Genomic DNA, 21,631 nt, shown 5'->3' with positions numbered 1-21,631 from the left:
TGATCATTGTCCTACATTCCAAAAGAAGACTGTGACTTTATATTAAATAACCACATTTCACCCTAGTAATAGGGGAAAAGAGAAGTTGTGCTACAAATACAATTAAAATGTAAATATCCACAATGATTACCAGTGTTTACTCCTCACTTACTATAAGACTGTTACAGTTTCCAGTGTGAAATAATGGCATTAAAAATAGCTTGCAACATTCTCATTACTTAGTTTCAATTGCACTAACACAGATCATAAGAAGATTGCATAAGCCAAAATTCATTTTAACTTTGTCCTTAAATGTCCCTCAGTGAATTTTAAGGCAATGTTACTGACTCAAGTGTACAAGGAAAGCCAGGGATTTGAAAGTTTTAAAAAACCTGTGCGGCTGGACTATGCTATAAGCTAGACTATATCCTAGAGCAGAGCTGTCCACTGTATTTTTCAGCATGGTAGCCACTAGTTATGGGCTCTTAAATGCTTGAAATCAGGTTAGTGAGGCTAGAAACTTCCTGTTTTGATTTTGTTTAATTTTAATTGGTTTAAACTTCAAAAGCAACATGTGGCTAGTGGCTATCATACTAGACAGCATGGCTCTAGAGATAGGTGAACAATAGTGTTTGTTAAACAGAAACTTTCTGGAGAAAAGAAGAGCAATGGTGAGATAGCAACCATGAGATGGAACTGACACGTAGCTATTTCTAAGTGAGTCACTAAATGAAAAGTCAAATGAAAGATCTCTAGAAAAGTACTCTAAACCTGCTGTAGCCAAATGAGTAAGTTACATTTTGTATGTAAGAGGGTTTTTCTGCTGTCTTTGAATCTTTGTATTCTGTTCGTCTTCTCATATACCAAATGATGTGCTTTCTTACCTTTTCAGGCTTCTTTAAAATTTATCTTTAGAGATTCATTAAACTTACATTTGATAGAGTAGTAAAGAGTTACAAATAGATTTTCACCCAATACATTCCATAGAAAAGAGGAGACAGGGGAAACTGTCTTAGAGCAATATAAGACCAATGACTGGGGTGATAACACAACCACTCCAGCGAATCTGCTATCTTCAAAAAGTGGTCTCCGAAGCAGAGCAAACACAACTTTAATTGGCATGCATAAGGAAAATACTGGAATCTGTTTACATTTAACGTTTTAATAAAAGAAACATAAGCTGTTAAGCCTTGTCTTATTTAGGACTTGAATTAATATGAATGCCCTCACTCAATCTACCCTTCACATGATCACAAATCTGAGAAGGCACTTGGGACATCCTGAAGGAAAACTGGGAGTTTCAAGACAGAAAAACACTGACACTGGTCACTAGGTTCCTTCATTTGCTTCAATTTTCCATTTATTGCCTCTACATTTGGCCATTTAGATGAATTTTCAGAGTGTATTATTTTAAAGTGTAAAATATTCACGATTCTTCATAAGATGGTGTGTGACCCAGAAAATCTTCCCCCATAAAGATTCTCTGATTATCTCAAAATGAACTGCTCACTTCTGAGCTTAAAGATGGGTTATATATTGCTTTTTACAAAAAAAGACAAATGTTCCAAATTTGCTGATCTGTTCTGGGATGGCAAGTGGTTGGTTGTCAATAACGTCTGTGAAACAGGTATTTAAAAAAAAAAAAAAATTCCTTCAAAGCCGTTTTAACAATCCATGAGAAAGTCTTTTCAAGTGAGCATTTTGAAAATGGATATTTGAAAATATTTTCAGTGTTAAGTGGTTTTTGTTGCCAAAACCTATAAATATTCACATACCTCTACAGTTTAAACTTGGAAATAAAATGTCCTAGTCGGCTTTAATATATTTAACACAAAGAGATTCAGTGGGTTTTTAACCTATTCCTTTAAAATATTAAAATGACCAGCTTTCGAATTAGTTTGCAAGGACCAATTGACATCAAGTAAGATGAAGAATTGCCAGCTGTATCTCTGCAAAGAAAACCTCTGCAAAAATTGGTAGCAAACACAGTTGACAATTTATTACTTCAATTTGGACTGATTTATCCTTGTGAGGAATCTTTTTCAACCATGACAGTATTAAAACTAAGTATAAAAATAAAGTGAGGGCCGGGCGCGGTGGCTCAAGCCTGTAATCCCAGCACTTTGGGAGGCCGAGACGGGCGGATCACGAGGTCAGGAGTTCGAGACCATCCTGGCTAACACGGTGAAACCCCGTCTCTACTAAAAAATACAAAAAACTAGCCGGGCGAGGTGGCGGGCGCCTGTAGTCCCGGCTACTCAGGAAGCTGAGGCAGGAGAATGGCGTAAAAACCCGGGAGGCAGAGCTTGCAGTGAGCTGAGATCCGGCCACTACACTCCAGCCTGGGCGACACAGCGAGACTCCGTCTCAAAAAAAAAATAAATAAATAAATAAATAAAAAATAAAGTGAACTTAGAGACCTCTGAATCACTGCATTACTAAGTATTAAACAAAGATTTTCAAAAATTATGACATAATCTTAAGTCTCACCAAAAATTTTATTAAAATTATGAATCAATTCTATTGCTATAAAAATACAAGTATTTTAACAAAGTAATGTAATTTACATTAAAATGTTATTTCATCTTCATCTCAACCTTGTAAAATTTTCTGATTTATAATATACTTAACACAAAAATATAACAAAAAATGTATATATGCTCTAAATTTAAAATATGTATATACCATGGACTGATATTTAGAAGGTATTTACTAATGGAATATAACCAAAGAGTTTCCAGGATACTCTCCTAATATTTTCTATTTCAAACAACTTTTTTTAAAACTTCTTATAGTGGAAACAAAGCAAAAGAAAATATTTAAAACAAAAATTAATATCAATTAATTTTATGTTTAAACTATTCTGTAGGAGAGGATGTGAAAACTGACCAAGTCCATTTTGCAGTAATCTAGATTAGTTATGAAGACATGTCCTTCGAAAAATGCTTACTGGCCTCCTAGACCTTATGAAGACCTAAACCCGAGAGATTATTTTCTTCACAAACCATTCCGTGCCTTTCTAAAATGCTCCTGAGGCTTTTGTCATTGCTTCCATGTCACTTATCTGTTTCCAACATCAGACCTGATATTCTGGTTGTACATACCCTAGAGGCTGAAAAGTTTTCCAACATCGCTAGAAAAATTTTTACAGTGAAAAGTCTGCCTCATTTATAACTTTGAAATTTGTAACTTTGTCTATTGTTTACAAGAGAAGAATGTCAAACATCAGCAAGATAAAACCCACTGTAAACCAAGACGAGTGTCTTTATTTCTAACGAATGGACATTCATAAAGACAGGACCCTACATCCCACAAATGTGGATCATGGTAAGTGCTTCCCAAAATAAGCCAGCTTACACAGCAATCCTTGGGGTGGTAATGGGGGGGTTGTTACAAAGAATAAAGTAGAGCCAGACCACATGAAAAATGCCACAAGCGAGAGATGTTTCTTTCTGTTTTCCCAAGCAGTAAAAACCTCCAGAGAAGCCAGCTTCTAATCTCTAACTCACATTTGTATGGGAAAGGGACTGAAAAACTATTCCCAGTAACTACACTGAGGATGTGGCCCAGAACTGTTGCAGGTGCCTAGAGCGACCAGCACAAACTATACAACCTTAGAGAAGCCCAATAAAATGTGTGAAGAGTTCCAGGACAGACCTGTGCAGGGAAGGCTACCCCATGAGGGCCTCCTGAGCATAGCCAAGACACAAAGATTCTTTACTCCCAACTCCAGTACCTGGGCAACAAAAGGTGGCAAGAGGGACACAGACTGCAAGTTGAACATACACTCTGTAGATCCATTGTTTTGATATTGCTTTTCGATCACTTAGCCTCTTTCTACAATATTTTCTAATGAAATTGTAGAATATTTTTCCACCTTTTTCAGTAGGAATTTAATAAATATAATGCTCCCATATATAATCCCAAAAGTTATACATTTCAACCTAATCTTTGTTAATCAGAAGAGAGGATAATATTTTATCTTGAAATAACCTAGTTTATCTCAAAGCTTTAAAAAGACACAAAACCCAGAAAATTAATCATCCTGATGCAATGAAAATAAATCAATCTTCCAAAAGGAAAAAGAGGTTCTTGTAGTATGACCATCTAGTCAAATAAACAGATGCACTGTAAGGACACAAAACCACACCATGATTATTAGAGGCAAGCAGCAACTGTAACAAACTGAAAAGTAAGTATCTCCTTATTTCTAGGCAGACTGCTTGTTGAACCACCCAGGAGCACCACTAACACAAGGCTATATAGAAATGAACACACACAGATCAATATCCACAATATGACACACATGCAGAAAAAAGTCCACTCTGGCTAAAAGACAATACTAAGTGGCTATCTGCTCTTAACAGAAGAATATTGCTGTAGACATTGGCATGGAGATAATAATCAGGCTGAAGATATTCACCAAGCCAAGCAATTGAAATTCATATCTTAGAAATGCCCGAATCATCCTAAGTGGAGGCTCAGAAATGTTCAAAACCCTAAGAACATTTAAAGGAGACCAAAAGAAGAGCTCAATTTTGTGAGTTAGCAAGGCGGAAACATTAACTGTGGATGGCAATCTCTGTGGAGGTGTATGGAGATGTGGGAGGAGGGGTGTGGATATGAGGGAATGGGGGGGCTGTGGGAATGTATTGACGAAGTGGGGGATCATCAGGATATGGTGGAGAGATGTGATAGATTTAGAGGGATATGGGGCATTATGGGGGCTTCTTACGGTTTGGGGGCAAGAGGATTGAGGGATGCTGTGGAGAGTGTGGTGGCAGGGTGGAAGTATGTATTGAATGCATGGTGGATGTGGGAAACAGTGAAAAGATATTTAGGAGTGTGGGAGTACAGGGGTATGTGGGTTGTGTGTGGCAGGAGTATGCATGGTGGGTGTATACATGGTAAATAATCAATGGGCATATATACGTGTATATGCATGCATATATACCTGTACACGTGTCTGTGCATTTTTTTGTGTGTAATGGTACAAATAAGTGCTTATTCCTAAATTTCCTTCTGATTTAAAATTCCTTCCTTAAAAATTACACTATGTACAATCACCTTTCACAAATGGCAAAAATTCAAATTAAAGATGTAAATTACTACATTTGTGGAAATATCCCCTCTGTTTTAAATAAAGCAAGCTGACTTTCCTCACAAAGTCATGGAATCAATGTTGAAATAGCCCAAGTATTTAAGATCAAGAACTTTATTGTATGTTTATTTCACAGTTTGAGGACCTTGAAAATGGACTACTAAAAATGAAATCACTATTATGTCGTCATATTTCTTCTCTGAAACTACAAAAGACACGCGATAGTCTTATTTCCAGAAGCATGATCTCTATGCCTGTTTCCTATCAACCAGAGTTATCATCAAATTCAGCATGAATAGGGACTAAAAACTGAACAAATACACACACATATACACAATTCCTTTCCAGGACCCTGTACAGTGTTTTCTCCTTGTTTTCAAAATTGCCCCACCATACCTTGTCTAGTGCTCTTCTAGCAGATAGCAGTGTGTCTGAATGAATACCACCAATATTTCAATAAACATCATATTCCATAAAAACAGGCATAATTTGACCCTTCCTGGGACTGATTTCTCATCTCAGGACTATTTTAAATTTCCAGCCCATTTTGAAGAATAGGGCCAGGCTTTGACTGAAGTCAAACTTCAGATGTAATTGTAGTTTGGCCTTCTTTCAGTCCCCAAATGAACAGTTATTCTACACAAATTTTATTTTCTACTCCTAGTTCAGTTCATTTGGCGGCACTGAGACCTACAAAGATTTTGTTCCCAGTAAGATGCCTCTTGTTCATTTACCCCCACAAATATAACATATTCAAAATAACATATTTCTGAGCTTAAAAAGGATTTTATTTTCATCTTCTTACCTCTGAATTATTGAGGTGGCATTTATGAGTTCCTGAAAACCAGCCATCACTTGAGCATTGGTCAATGTCCACTTTCTGAAGATTTATGTCAACTTTCATGACACCCCTAGAAACAGAAAAGGATAAAAAGAACAAATTAATCTGGGCATTTATGATTTCTCTGTACTTTATCCTTGAAATTATAAAATTATCATAAAGAATATGCCAAAAATTGTCAAATTGCCCACTCATATTCAACCAAAGTGTACCAAGAGAAGACACACAGTAGAAGAAAATCATTAAGTATTGGCTTTATGTAAGTCCAAAGGCAGGGAGCTGTCTTCACTTCCTTATATAATGGCCGGTACATGACAGGTGCTCAATAAATATGTGTTGATTGCCTGAACTCCAGGACGATATTGCTCTAGACATGGCAGAAAATGTGACTGTAAAATAACACTTGCTCTCAGAACCTCTTCTAGTAAAGTAAATTGAAATAAAGCCTTCGGTTTATTTCTTTCTACTCCTATTTCCCATTGCAGGGCTAGGAAGATTGGGGAGTAGGGAGGACAGTATCAGCAAATAAGCATCTCATTCCTCTGATCTCCCATCCTAATAACTCGAAACAGCTCTTTATGTCTCCCAGTGTTCCGCATTACACATAGAGATTTGCCTCACTACAGAAATGCTGACTACAATTTTTTTCTTTTAAATCTGGAAACGAAGAGACTGCATTTCACTTAGCCATTTGAGAAGTGTCACTAAGAAAGACAACTCACAAATTCAGAGCCAGTCAAAAGCTAAATTGCAAAGAAAGCTCCAAGTTGGTCTAAAATTCCTCCACTTCCTCCAACCAACTTTCTCTCTATATTTTCCTAAGATTCCCTCCTTTCTATTTGTCACCACCAGCAGCACCACTAGCAGCAGTTGCTGCAGAAATAGCTGCCCAACACTGAACTATCACACATGGACTTTATTGAAATAAATATTCTGCATCCTGGGCCCTGAAGCTTTATAATGTCATTTTTCACAAACTTAAGTATATATACCCCACTAAAAACTACTCAAATGAAAACACATTTTCAAGGTCCCACACCCCTAATTTAAACAATTTTTCATTATGATATCACTCATATATATAAAACAAAAAAGTAGGCTCAAATTCCTGATTTTATAGCTCCTGTAGCAACAAGGAATCCCACAGAATTACAAAATAAATGCAAACAAAACTATAAAACCAACAAAAACCAAATTTAAAATATTCATTTAAGAAAACCAAACCTTATGCTTTGCCAAAACAAAGTCACCTCTCAAAACAGGAATGTAGCACTGACTGCTAGTTCAGCAATCTTATTTTGCCACACATCTTATGACTCATTCCTCTCATCTCTTTTCTCCTTTTAAACTACTGTGAAGCATTCTAACAGAATGGCTTAATGCCATTTGGGCTTCCTTTGGGGTGAATAAATCATTTCTTTTTTCAGTCTGCCTGTGTTCTTTTCTTTAACCTGTGAGAAAAGTACTACATTACCTAGTGCCTACATGCTCAAAAGATACACAGAAACAAATAGGGACACTAAGACTTCCTGCCAGTATTTGGTTTATCCAGATAATCCAGAATACGTTTGAGTTGATTTTCCAGATGATCGGAGAAATGAAAACCCAAAGATTGCAGAAAACACGCTGATCATTCAGAAATATAGACCCCATCTTGCAAAATATTACTGTTGTGGGCCATAAGGCAATAAAACACATGTTTATGTGATAAATGAATGGATTTCCAAGTAACCTAATGCCTTAACCCAGTTCACTCCTTTCCTCTTTCAACAAATATTTGCTTGGTATGTGCATATCACTGTAAGACACACTATGTACGACAGAAAGGCAAACCTACCCCCAAGGAACACTAAAAGACATAAGACATTTTGAAAATGACAAAAGTATTTAATGGACAGTAGATACTAAATTCTGGAGGATTTGGGGAACTATCATTTGGAGTAAAGTAGGGCTTCAATCACCATTCGTTGACATACTGACTGCTTTCACCACTAGAACCTTCCATCGAACTATGTTCCATAAAAGTTAATCCAATCATCTAAGCCCGCTTCTCATTCTACTTTATGCTCTTTGGAAATAACATTCTTTCATTCATTCAGTAGATACTCAGTGAGTGCTTACTATGTGCCAGAATTTTTCTTGGTTTTTGAAATGCATCAGTAAGTAGGAACATAAAATCCTGCCTTCATAGAGCTTAATTCTAGTGTGGGATAGAGAAATAGGTAAAATAAATGACTAAATTATACTATATTTTACAAAAAAAAAAAAAAAAGTTCCATGGGGAAAACAATTTCAAGCAGATAAAGGGGATGAAATAGAAAACTTTAAAAAAAATTTTAAAGGGTGGTCAGGATAAGTCTCACTGAGGTGAAATTTCTTTTTTTTTTATTATTATTATACTTTAAGTTCTATGGTACATGTGCATAACGTGCAGGGTTGTTACATATGTATACTTGTGCCATGTTGCTGTGCTGCACCCATCAACTCGTCCTTTACATCAGGTATAACTTCCAATGCAATCCCTCCCCCCTCCCCCCAATAGGCCCTGGTGTGTGATGTTCCCCTTCCCGAGTCCAAGTGGTCTTATTGTTCAGTTCCCACCTATGAGTGAGAACATGCGGTGTTTGGTTTTCTATTCTTGTGATAGTTTGCTGAGAATGATGGTTTCCAGCTGCATCCATGTCCCTACAAAGGACACATACTCATCCTTTTGTATGGCTGCATAGTATTCCATGGTGTATATGCGCCACATTTTCTTAATCCAGTCTGTCACTGATGGACATTTGGGTTGATTCCAAGTCTTTGCTATTGTGAATAGTGCTGCAATGAACATACGTGTGCATGTGTCTTTATAGCAGCATGATTTATAATCCTTTGGGTATATACCCAGTAATGGGATGGCTGGGTCATATGGTACTTCTAGATCTAGATCCTTGAGGAATCGCCATACTGTTTTCCATAATGGTTGAACTAGTTTACAATCCCACCAACAGTGTAAAAGTGTTCCTATTTCTCCACATCCTCTCCAGCACCTGTTGTTTCCTGACTTTTTAATGATTGCCATTCTAACTGGTGTGAGATGGTATCTCATTGTGGTTTTGATTTGCATTTCTCTGATGGCCAGTGATGATGAGCATTTTTTCATGTGTCTGTTGGCTGTATGCATGTCTTCTTTTGAGAAATGTCTGTTCATATCCTTTGCCCACTTTTTGATGGGGTTGTTTGTTTTTTTCTTGTAAATTTGTTTGAGGTCTTTGTAGGTTCTGGATATTAGCCCTTTGTCAGATGAGAAGATTGCAAAAATTTTCTCCCATTCTGTAAGTTGCCTGTTCACTCTGATGGTAGTTTCTTTTGCTGTGCAGAAGCTCTTTAGTTTAATGAGATCCCATTTGTCAATTTTGGCTTTTGTTGCCGTTGCTTTTGGTGTTTTAAACATGAAGTCCTTGCCCATGCCTATGTCCTGAATGGTATTACCTAGGTTTTCTTCTAGGGTTTTTATGGTATTAGGTCTAACACTTAAGTCTCTATTCTGACTCAACACAGTTCAAGGTATAATTAGAACAGGTTTATAAAAACACTCTAAATCATCAGTATCATAAAGCTTCTCACCGGACTACTGTTGTCCAATACATTTTGGTTTTCTTTCTTGACTATCTTATTTAGAAAATACTTGCAATTGGCAAACTAATCAATATGCATTTCTACTCGTTCCACAATTGCTGGTAATAATGAGGTCAAGTTTTTCTCAACAATCTTGCCATGGCAGTTCAGTTCCCAGACAGTGGAATTCCAGTTTACTCAGACATCGGCTAACTTGGAAAATAAAAAGCTGCAATTACTGTGGTGGTTTCCTTCCCTGGGGAAAACTGACTTCAGAAAAAGGCAACTCCACTGACTGAAAGCTTTTGCCCTTCATTCCAAGTTCATACATGGAAACTAAAAAGTCACCGCAGACCTCAAGCCCAGCTTGTGAAGCATTCCAGATTGTGCAAAACCATGGAAGATAATGAGCTATGTTTCCCAGCTGGGAAATCAACACTGAGGCTTCTTCATTAGAGCCTAAGCCTGGGCGCCTAGAGACTTATAAAACCCTGGGGGAAGCTGCTGTAGACTTCCTGTCCGGGGGAAGTGGAGGTTTGGGGAATATAACAGAAAGAAAACCCTCTCTTCGTGGGGAAGAGCATCCTGCCGAAAGGGACGCGAAGATCCAACACCCAAGGACCCATGTGTCCCATCACAGACCAGGCCCGGCGAGAGCCCCATCGGGCCTGCGCCCTGCATCCCCTGAGTGGGCATCTCAGGGGCGGAAGTGTTCCTGGGAAATTCTGAGGGTGAGAAAGCTGGCTGTTGTTTCATGGCCTCAGGGCACGAAAGTGAGGGTCAAAAAATAGCCTGTAAGTGGCCTCCAGAGAATGGAAAATATAGCAAATAGGATCCCCCAAACACCTGGGTGCTCAGCTACACTGCAGACCAGCATTTTCCTCTATTTGTCCATCAATAGAACAACAAGCCCAAAGCAGGATTCAGCCCATCAAACACCATTTACCTACTGGTCTTTCTCTGTGAATGGACCTCCAAGTCAAAGCAATGGCCAAGTGCCAGAGTTTGGATTCCCTTTGTGCTTCTTGTATCTTGACCCTTCTCTTCCATATGCATGGCCACTGCCTTGCTCTAGGCCCTCATCTTTCCCGGGTTAAAAATGTTTAATAATAGCATACTCTTGGGTCCTTTTTGACATTGCTCCAAGTAAAGATCCTGGTTTGTAGCTCTTGACGTTTGTATGGTGTAGGGACCTTCTTTAAGAAAAACAAAATCATGAATACACATTTAAGTGACAAGATGACCTTTGGCCCTAGGTCTTTGGGTGATAGCTGTTGGATGGGTAGGCACCATGGGCATTAAGAGTATTACCAGAAGCCATTTCTATTCCAGAATGGCCAGTAACTTCACTATACACAGAAGTGACCACAAACAACTTTAATATATATTTCTAAACCCAGACTAAAACAAAAATCCTAAACTTCCTCTTAACCAGTTTGCAAAACTGCCCACAGCCTAGGAAAAGTGTAATGGAGGCACATTATACCAGAAAGAGACCATTGCATTCAAAATATCTTATTTTTGCAAATTTTACAAAAACAGTTGACCACAAAACTCATTTCTAGTACCCATTCCAGGATTTTAGAAAGTTCCCATGCAAGTAAGGGTTGCTGAAGCCGAAGAATCATATACTACTTTCTATGTAATATTTGAAACATATAAACCCAATCCTGACAATTCCCTATTTGAAATCAGTATTGCTCACTTTCCTAAAGCTTAAAATCCAAGTTCCCTGGAATGACATAAGCAGGGCCCTGCTACTTCCAACTTCTCCAACCACTCTCATGCATATATTCCTTGTTCCAGACAATTCAGAACTACATTTAGAGTCCTAAAAAATTCATGCTATCTCAAACCATTCTTTCATAGATGCCTTTATACATGAAGTCCTTTTGCCTAAAGTATGCTTTACATTATACCTTCTACCTGGCCACTTTATAAAGCCTCCCATGAACTCCAAGTCTGATATGGAAGACAGTCCCTTATTCTCCCATAATACACTGTGCTTACCTTCTTCATATCAATTAGCACGCTATATTATAATATTTGATTTTCAATGATATGTTTTCCCCACTGAAATTTACATGGTCTGTATCTTTTTTTAACATTTTTCCTCAGCTCCTAAATCAGCCCACAGCCAAAAATTAACTTTGGAGGAATTGCAGACACAAGAGAAGCAAGGAGTAGCTAAACCAACATCCCACCCCTCCAGAAAAAAAATACCCAAGCAAATTGAAAATATCATAAACTGCTATGGAGGAATGGATAGAGAGAAAGACTGGATAGGCTGATGGAAAGACTTGAAATTCTGCTTTTCTCCCTCCCCATGTTACCTTGGACAATAATTTTTCTGCTCCGTCACTGCAAAAAAAATGGACAGTAACAGCCTATGTGGTCATTATTGATGGGATATCAAGGTAGAAGTTCTGCTGAAATAGATTGATGAAAACAGGTGCCTGTAGATCAGCTGCCATTAGTCACTCACTTCTAACAATAGACAGCCAGAACAGAATCCAGTGCCTAGAAATGGATTATTGCCATAATGAAAACTCTAAACCTATGCCAGTGACTTTGGGACCAAGCAAACGCTGAAAGGGCCTCAGTGATGGTTAATGAAAGTGGGAATCTGTTGGTGAGTTTTGAAGGACAATGAAGACAATGTTATTGGAGGCAGGAACAAAAGGGACTTTTGTTATATAGTAAGTAGAAAGTTTGACAGCACCATCCCCTGTGAACAAGTGAATTTGTAGATCCGGCTGAGGAAGTTTCTAGACAAATGCAGAAATGCTACACCTGGCTCTTTCTAGCTGCCTCTGATAAATATAAAAAGACATGGACTAAAGTAGGGGCTGGTTCATGGTTTTATGTTTTGGCTTTTTGAGACAGAGTCTCTGTCACCCAGGCTGGAGTACAATGGCACGATCTCAGCTCACTGCAACCTCCACCTCCCCGGTTGAAGGGATTCTCCTGCCTAAGCCTCCGGAATAGCTGGGACTACAGGTACGCACCACCATGCCCTGCTAATTTTTCTATATTTAGGAGAGATGGGGTTTCACTATGTTGACCAGGGTGGTCTTGAACTCCTGACCTCAGGTGATCCACCCGCCTCAGCCTCCCAAAGTGCTAGGATTACAGGCTTGAGCCACTGTGCCCAGCCATGTTTTGGCTTTTTAATTGTGGTAAAATATACACAACAGAATTTACCATCTTAACCATTTGTAACATATGCTTTTATAGTATTGAGTACATACATATTATTGTGCAACCAATCTTGGGAACTCTTTTCATCTTGCAAAACTGAAACTCTGTTACCTTTAAATGACAAATCCCTATTCCCCAACTCTGCCAAGCTCTTAGATTAAAACTACCTTTCTCTCTCTATGAATTTAACTACTCTAGGTTCCTCATATATGTGGAATCATACATCATTTGTCTTTTCATGACTGGCTCATTTCACTTAGTATAATGTCCCCAAGGTTCATCCATGTTGTAGCATGTGTCAGAATTTCCTTCCTTTTTAAGGCTTAACAAGATTCCATTTTTTATATGCACCACATTTTGTTTAGCCATTCATCTGTGGTGGGCCCCTTGAGTTCCTTCCCCTTTTGGCTATTGTAAATAATGTTGGTATGGAGCTGCTTAGATTTTTAACAAAATTTAGAAGAAATAGAAAAAGCCAGGACTGCTGAATTTGAAATAAAACTTTCTCCAGAAACACAACAAGCAAATAAAATATGGTGTATTAGTTTGTTAAGGCTGCCATAACTAAGCATCTCAGACTGGGTGATTTGAACAACAGAACTTTATTTTCTCAATTCTTTAAGCTAGAAGTTTAACATAAAGGAGTCGGCAGAGTTGCTTTCTTCTGAGCTCTCTCCTTGACTTGTAAATGGCCATCTTCTTGTGTCTTCACATGGTCTTCCCTCTGTGCATGTCTGTCTCCTCATTTCTTAGGAGGACATCAGTCATACTGGATTAGGACCCACCCTAAATGACCTCATTTTAACTTACTTCTTTAAAGATTCTGTCACCAAATACAATCACAATGTGAGATATTAGAGGTTAGGACTGCAACATATCAATTTTTGGAGAACACAATTCATACCACAATATATGGTATCCTGATTTATATCCTGGAACAGAAAAGGGGCATTAGTGGAAAAACAGGAAACCTGAATGAAGCCTGTAGTTAATATTAGCTCCTAACTTTTGATAATTTTACCATGGTTATGTAAGATGTATTACTACAGGAAGCTGTATAAAGAGTATATAGAAACTTTCTTTTCTATCTTTACTAATCTTCTGAAAGTCTAAAAGTATTTTAAAATACTTTTAAAAACTTCCTAGTTATAGAAAACTAGTTTTAAAAAAATAAAATAAAATAAATAAGGGAGACTCGGCCTGGCACGGTAGCTCACACCTGTAATCCCAGCACTTTGTGAGGCCGAGGCAGGCGGATCATGAGGTCAGGAGATGGAGACCATCCTGGCTAACACGGTGAAACCCTATCTCTACTAAGGATACAAAAAATTAACCAGGCATGGTGGCGGGCACCTATAGTCCCAGCTACTTGGGAGGCTGAGGCAGGAGAATGGCGTGAACCTGGGAGGCGGAGCTTGCAGTGAGCCGAGATCGCGCCACTACACTCCAGCCTGGGCAACAGAGCGAGACTCTGTCTCAAAAGAAAAAACATAATAGTAAGGGATACTCAAGAATTAAAGAGAAAATATGCAAATAAACAGAAAATATGCAAATCATATGCAGAATGAAGAGATAAAAAGGAATGTTTAAAAAGCAGTATTAGGATACATTGTTCTCAAACTGAAAAACTAAAAGAGAAGGATTAAAAGGATAAGTTGATAGACCATATAAAACGCCAGTTTGCCCCAAAAGGAAGAAAAAAGTTTAATAGTGCAATAAGCATAAAAAATTTAAATCATTCACTTCCCTGAAAACTTCAGGCCTAGATGGCTTTATATACAAATTCTACCAAACTTTTAAGGAACAGTTGTGGTTTTATGTTTTCACAAACAAAAAAGAAAAAGAAAACCCCACCCAGTTCACTTTACATGATTTTTATTCCAAACCACATGAGGGCAATAAAAAAAAAATTGCAGCCACATTTTATCTATGCATGTAGATTTAAGAGTCTCAAAGGGAATATGGGCTAAACAAATGTTTAAATATATTAAAATAACTATATGTCATGATATAGTGGAATATATATCAGAATGAAAGGTTATTTTAGCACTAGAAAAATATGCCCAAAAAATTCAAAATAGAAGAAATGAGAAAAAATTATTTTAATCAAACTAAAAAGGCGTTTTACAAAGTTCAACAACTTAGTTATTTTTAAAGGCAAGCTACAAATAGAAGGAAACTTTCTTAAATTGGCAAGGCTTGCCTCTAGCAACATTACTCTTAAGGGAGAAATTTTTTTAAGATGTTCCCTTTAAGGCAAGAATGCTTACTGTATCACTGATGCTATGTAACATAGTACTGAAATCTTGACTAATACTATAAGAACCAAAAATACCGAAAAAGAAAAATGAGATGTAAAGATCAGAAGTGAAGATATTAAATTGTCATTATTTGTACATGATATGATCATTTAAAATCAGTAGATACATGAGAACAATAAGAAAGTTCAGCAAGATTGCTGGATACCAGATCAAAGAACACAAAGCATTAGCATTTCTCTACACCAACGATCTCCAGTAAAAAAATTATAACTAAAAAGACAACATTTAAAATAGTAACAAAACCTACAGGCCAGGCATGGTGGCTCACACCTGTAATCCCAGCACTTTGGGAGGCCAAGGCAGGTGGATCACAAGGTCAGGAGTTCGAGACCAGCCTGGCCAATATGGTGAAACTCTGTCTCTACTAACAATACAAAAATTAGCTGGACATGGTGGCAGGCGCCTGTACTCCCAGCTACTCAGGAGACTGAGGCACGAGAATCGCTTGAACCCAGGAGGCAGAAGTTGCAGTGAGCCGAGATGGCGCCACTGCACTCTAGCCCAGGTGACAGAGCAAGACTCCATCTCCAAAAAAAAAAACAAACAAACAAACAAAAAAACTATAAATTCTCTAGTAGTTAAGTAAGAATACACAAAACCTCTACGGAAAATTTTTGAAAACTCTTAATGAAGAATAATGAATGATCTGAATAAATGGAGAAACATACTGATATGGTTTGTATCTGTGTCCTCGCCCAAATCTCATGTCAAATTGTAATCCCCATTGTTGGAGATGGGACCTGGTAGGAGGTGATTGGATCATGGGGGTAGATCCTTCATGAATGGCTTGGCACCATCCTCTCAGTGCTGTTCTTGTGATGGTGAGTATGTTCTAGTAAGTTCTGATTGTCCAAAAGTATGTAGCACACCCCCCCTTGCTCCTCCCATGTAAGACGCCTGCTTACACTTTGCCTTCTGCCATGAGTAAAAGCTCCCTGAAGCCTCCCCAGAAGCAGATGCTGCCTTGCTTCCTGTACAGCCTGCAGAACTGCGAGCCAATTAAACCTCTTTTCTTTATAAATTACCCAGTCTCAGGTATTTCTTTATAGTAGTGCAAAATGGACTGACACCCATGCCCTTCTCTGACAGGGGATAATTCATTGTAATAAACATGTGAATTCTCATCAAATGAAAGTATAAAATTAAGCACAACCTACCAAAATTCTGTATGAATTTTTGAGAAATAGCTTAAGCTTAAGTAGAATAATAAAAGCCAGTTGTGAAAAAGAAAAAGAGGACTTGCTCAACCAAATATTAGGACATACTACCCAATTGTGGCAGACTTGGGAAGCCATGGAACCAAATAGAGAGCTCAGAGACAGACACAGGGATATGAGGCATTTATGTTTATGATAAAGGAAGGTAGTATTAGGAATTTGGGCCACTAATGGATAAATATAATAACTGGATCACTACCCAATACCATGTACACAAGTATATTCCAAATGTTAACAACTCGACTGCAAAAGGTAAAACTATAAAGTCAGTAGCTGATAACATAAGATAATTTTTTGACAAGATATTAAAAGACTTCATAAATGTTATGGCTTGAATGTGTCCCCCAGAGTTCATGTGTTAGAAACTTCATCCCCAGTGCAACGGTGTTGAGAGATAGGACATTAAGAGGTGATTGGTCATAAGGGCTCTACCCTCAGGAATGGATTAATGTGGTTATTAAGGGAGTGGGTTTGCTATAAAAGCAAACTTGGCCTCCTCTAGTGCACGTGCTCCCTTTTTCTTGTGCATGAGTAAGCTGTCTTGCCCTTTCCCCTCCTGCCACAAGATGACACAACAACAAGACCCTCACCAGGTGGGGCCGCCCAACAATGGATTTCCTGGCCTCCAGAATTGGGAGTCAAATAAATTCCTAATCATTTATTGTGAGCCAAATAAATGTCTAATGATTTTAATCACTATAAATTACCCAGTCTCAAGTACTGTTATAGTGGTAGAAAATAGAATGAGACCAAAAAGAAAACCCAAAAGCATAAACCACAAGGCAAAATTTTGATTAAGTAAAAAACATCAGAAATTTTTTAAAATTCTGGGTTTTTTTGTTTGTTTGGTTGGTTGCTTTTTTTGTTTTTGTTTTTTGAGACGGAGTCTCCCTCTTTTGCCAGGCTGGAGTGCAGTGGCACGATCTTGGTTCACTACAACCTCCAACTCCCTGGTTCAAGTGATTCTCCTGCGTCAGCCTCCCGAGTAGCTGGGATTACAGGCACCCGCCACCCTGCCCCGCTAATTTTTGTATTTTCAGTAGAGACACGGTTTCACCATGTTGACCAGGATGGTCTCAATCTCCTGACCTTATGATCCGCCCGCCTCGGCCTCCCGAAGTGCTGGGATTACAGGCGTGAGCCACCGTGCCTGGCCAAAATTCTGGTTTTCAAGGAAGACCATTATGGACAAAGTTAACTGAAAGATGACATATTGGATGATTTGCAATGTCTAAAATTTACAAGGATATAATGTCATGAATACACCAAGATTTATTGCAAGTCAACAAAAATACAGGAATTATAATAGGAAGTGGGCAAAGGATATAAACAGTTTACAAAAAAAAGTAAACCCAACAGGCCCACAAGCATATGAAGAGATGCTTGAGTACATTGGTAATCAGGAATGCAAATTGAAACAATAATGAGATATCACTTCACATTTGTTAGACTGGCAAAAAAAAAAAAAATTTAGAAAGCTGTATAATGCCAAGTGTTGGCAGGAATGTGAGGCTATAGGAACCCTGCTGGTGGGTCTGGAAACTGAAGCACGCTGTCTAGAAAGTAATTTTACAATATTTAGTAAAATTGAGTTTACCCCTCCCTATGACTCAGAAATCCTGCTTTTGTGTTTCTCTTTCAAAGAAATCCACACTCATTCCTAAAGGGGCACGGAACACACACTATGCAACAGTAGAGAAATGCATTGGTTGTATATGCAGCAACATTAAGAGATTGTCAAAGCAGATTTGTGTGAATAAAATGCAAAATAATGAGGTATCTAGCAACTATTTAATCAAAATTATTTACAAAAAAAAAAATAGCATGTGAATAAGAGAATACACCGCACAGGATAGTTGTAAATGGGATGGGTTCAACGGAAACAAGATACTTTTTTGTAAATGGAAGAAGAGTGATTTCTTTTCTGTTACTGTGTAACTGAAGATTCTAGATTCATAATTTCATGACTTTTAAGTTTAGCTGAAGTCATCTTTGGGTGTCTTCCTTATCTGGGGCCTCTCATACTAAGAAAACATTGCTCACAAAACACCCTGCATGTCTATCATTTAGTTCATGCCCATAACTACAAAAAGTACAAGAGCACCAAGAACACAGTTCTCCCAGGGCTTTAATGACAGAGAAAATATTTGGCAAATCTACCGCAATTAGGCATGACCTCAGTACCAAAGTACTTGGTGGCTGCTTACTTAGCAAATATAAGCAGATAATCTAGGTTATTTGAGGATAAGGCTAACTTTTCCTCCAACACAACTAAAACTTAAGTCACCAGCCATTGAGCAAACACAGCCAAGGGTCAAGACACCAGAAACTAGATAGGATTTGGAGCCAAAGACTAAAATAGAAATATAATATCAACAGTTAATGTTTCTTTATCTGTAACACTTTTTGGTTATAAAGTAGATTATAAAGTAGATTGTGCGTGTGTGTCCCTACTACATGTAAGGCTCTTTGCTAGGTGGTAGTGCAGATGCAAAGCATAGGATGTCATTCTTTAAAATGGTTTAGGGGGAAGAAAAAAAAAACAGAAGTAAAGATACAATCTATTCATTCATTTACACAAAATGCATTGAGCACTGAATTACCAGTGTTGTTCTGCATTCTTTTCAGCCCTCTGATGTGGCATTGTGCCATGATGAGGGTTTTCAAGAACAGGCAATCCAGTAAGCAGACACAGATCATTTAAAGGTTTGTCTTATAAGACAAAGAGAGAGCGGTACACAGATCTAATAGTAGTCAACAAGAAGAATAAAGGAGAAAGCTATACTCCATACAATTTACATATTACACATAAAAGAGAACTGCCTAAAGAAAACACAAAGTGGCTGGGCGCAGTGGCTCTCACCTGTAATCCCAGCACTTTGGGAGGCCAAAGCAGGCTGATCACAAGGTCAGGAGTTCGAGACTAGCCTGGCCAATACGGTGAAACCCCATCTCTACTAAAAATGCAAAAAAAAAAATAGCTGGGTGTGGTGGCACACACCTGTAGTCCCAGCTACATGGGAGGCTGAGGCAGAAGAATTGCTTGAACCCAGGAGGTGGAGGTTGCAACGAGCCGAGATCGTACCACTGCACTCCGGCCTGGGTGACAGAGTGAGACTCCATCTCAAAAAAAAAGAAAAACAGGAAGTGAGCTGCTCTCCTATACAGTCTCCAAGTAATCCCAAACCCATACTCTAGTGGGTTTGCAGGTTAATTCATGTGAAAGCAGGTTCGGGACATACCTAATTTGACAGTTTGTAGAAGCCACCATGTGGTCAGGAAATGTTGAGATGTTCTTGCTGCCAGCACCATGTGACACAGTTCCAGTGCTTCTCTCCGTTCTTTTACTTCTCAATTCTAATACACACACACACACACACACACACACACACACACACACACACACACATTCACATAGGACCAGAGTCTCATACTGAGAACAGTGGTTCTGGTGATGAGATGGTTGGTAGAAGAATAACATATATACCAATATCAGATGTACAGGATGCAGATTTTGTTTATTCTTTTACAAAAGCCTCTTGAATACCATCATTTCTTTAGTTGTCAATCAACTTTTAAAACGTGTTTTCCTCCTATTTCAATTATAGCGCTGTAGGTAATTGAGATAAAGTTTTCTTTTTTCAAAACTTTCCATTTCTAAATGCAACCTCTGCAAAATTAAAGTAAAAGCAGGAAAAAATAATCTTTGTATGTTTGCTAGAGACGCAAAATTGTTAAAATGTGAAAAACCAAGTGAAATAACAATGGTTACTAACCCTAACCAATAATAAGCTACGTGACTAATGAACAAAGCAAACATATTCTATAAACCCTGCTCTGTACAGTTGAATATACCACATGGTAAACATTATATTTTAAACTCCTACAAGTGTTTAGCTCTTTCTAGTTTTCAAGGAACTTTTGACATATATTACCTCATTTTATCTTTACCAAACCACTAGGCATAAAATACATAGTTGTCTTAATGATAGCGTAAGAGCAAAATAATATAAAAACAGCTAACCAACATACAAAGAATATTAATTAGGAAAGGTAGCATTTACATTGTTATCTGAGTCCTTAAAGATCTTTTAGATGAAAACACAAAGCCCACTAATCGACCCCAAAACTTACTTGTTCTGAAGCTATCCTTTATGATTCTTTAAGTAGAATCATAAACTCAACCTAGTAGTAAATATAACCTTATGCTCTATCCCAGGAGTCCCTCAACCCCTGGGTCATGGACCGGTACCAGTCCATGGCCTCTTAGGAACAGGCAGCACAGCAGGAGGTGAGCAGCAGGTGAGTAAGCATTACCACCTGAGCTTCACTTCCTGCCAGATCAGCAGTGGCATTCGATCCTCATAGGAGCACAAACACTATTGTGAACTGCATATGGAAGGGATCTATGTTGCATGCTCCTTAAAAGACCCTAATTCCTGATGATCTGAGGTGGAACAGTTTCATCCTGAAACCATCTCCCTTCCCCCACCGTTGATGGAAAAATTGTCTTCCTCAAAACTTAGTCCCTGGTGCCAAAAACATTGGGGACCAATATTCTATCTTATGATTCAGTCTAAAAAGGTGGGGGGGTGAATAGACTACTAGAGTCACAGCAAGACAAGAAATCTGTCCAGAAGCACCAAGGAATGAGTCATATAGCAAAAGCGACCTGTTGGGAGAAGCAATCTACCATGGGCCCTGAGCTTCCCATCATGGTCTTGCTGAATATGCCAAGAATGTCAAGTCCTGACTTAGCCACTTGGATCATTTCTAGGCTTGTGTTTTGCAGTGATCAACCTTGAGTGATGAGTTAATGTCTCCCCCCAGACAAAGAGCAGGTTTCTTTCTGCTTAATGTAAAGGCAGTGAATCTCTGAGTTCATAATTCTCCTACTATAATGCAACCTATTCATGTGCAAGTATCCATTATGGGCTCTTTGCATTTCCCCAGTGGGACTTGGGCAAAAGTGGGAACTGACACAGACAGACTTGAAGCTCTAGAATAATTAAGTCCTTTCTCTCTGATCTAGGAGCCTCATGTCTTCTGGCAGCATCCATAAAATAGTGAAGAATTAGCTTGTTAGCTCACAAGTAAAATCTAGGTAGGATCTACACAGCACCTTTACAAATCACCTGTCAATCACCCTACCTTCTAGCAAGTAAATTATTTAACCATCAGAAATCAAAGCTGCATTTCTAGTAAACCTTGAATACATGTACATAATAGGCCGCCAGTAAGAATAGTTCTACAAAAGGATACTTAATGAATTTTGAAATATAAGTCAAAACACAGTGTAGGATATTTGGTATACATTTTTGGAAAACAGGAAAATTATTTTAACATATATGTTTTACAGCAAAGATATATA

The 21,631-nt window shown here is 38.2% G+C and overlaps 1 protein-coding gene across 1 annotated transcript in view; it reads right to left on the bottom strand.

Moving 5' to 3' along the window:
- Positions 1–21,631, bottom strand: part of GPR158 (G protein-coupled receptor 158) — a 431,923-nt gene that overhangs the window by 386,045 nt on the left and 24,247 nt on the right. Inside the window, exon 2 of the mRNA XM_050804852.1 lies at positions 5,886–5,991. Coding sequence (XP_050660809.1) covers positions 5,886–5,991 — 106 coding nt within the window. The remainder of the gene's footprint in view (positions 1–5,885; positions 5,992–21,631) is intronic.

Source organism: Macaca thibetana, chromosome 9, assembly GCF_024542745.1.
Source record: "Macaca thibetana thibetana isolate TM-01 chromosome 9, ASM2454274v1, whole genome shotgun sequence".
NCBI classification, from domain to species: Eukaryota; Metazoa; Chordata; class Mammalia; order Primates; family Cercopithecidae; genus Macaca; species Macaca thibetana.
Note: the sequence above shows the minus strand (reverse complement) of the source record. Positions and strands in the feature narration are given on the sequence as shown.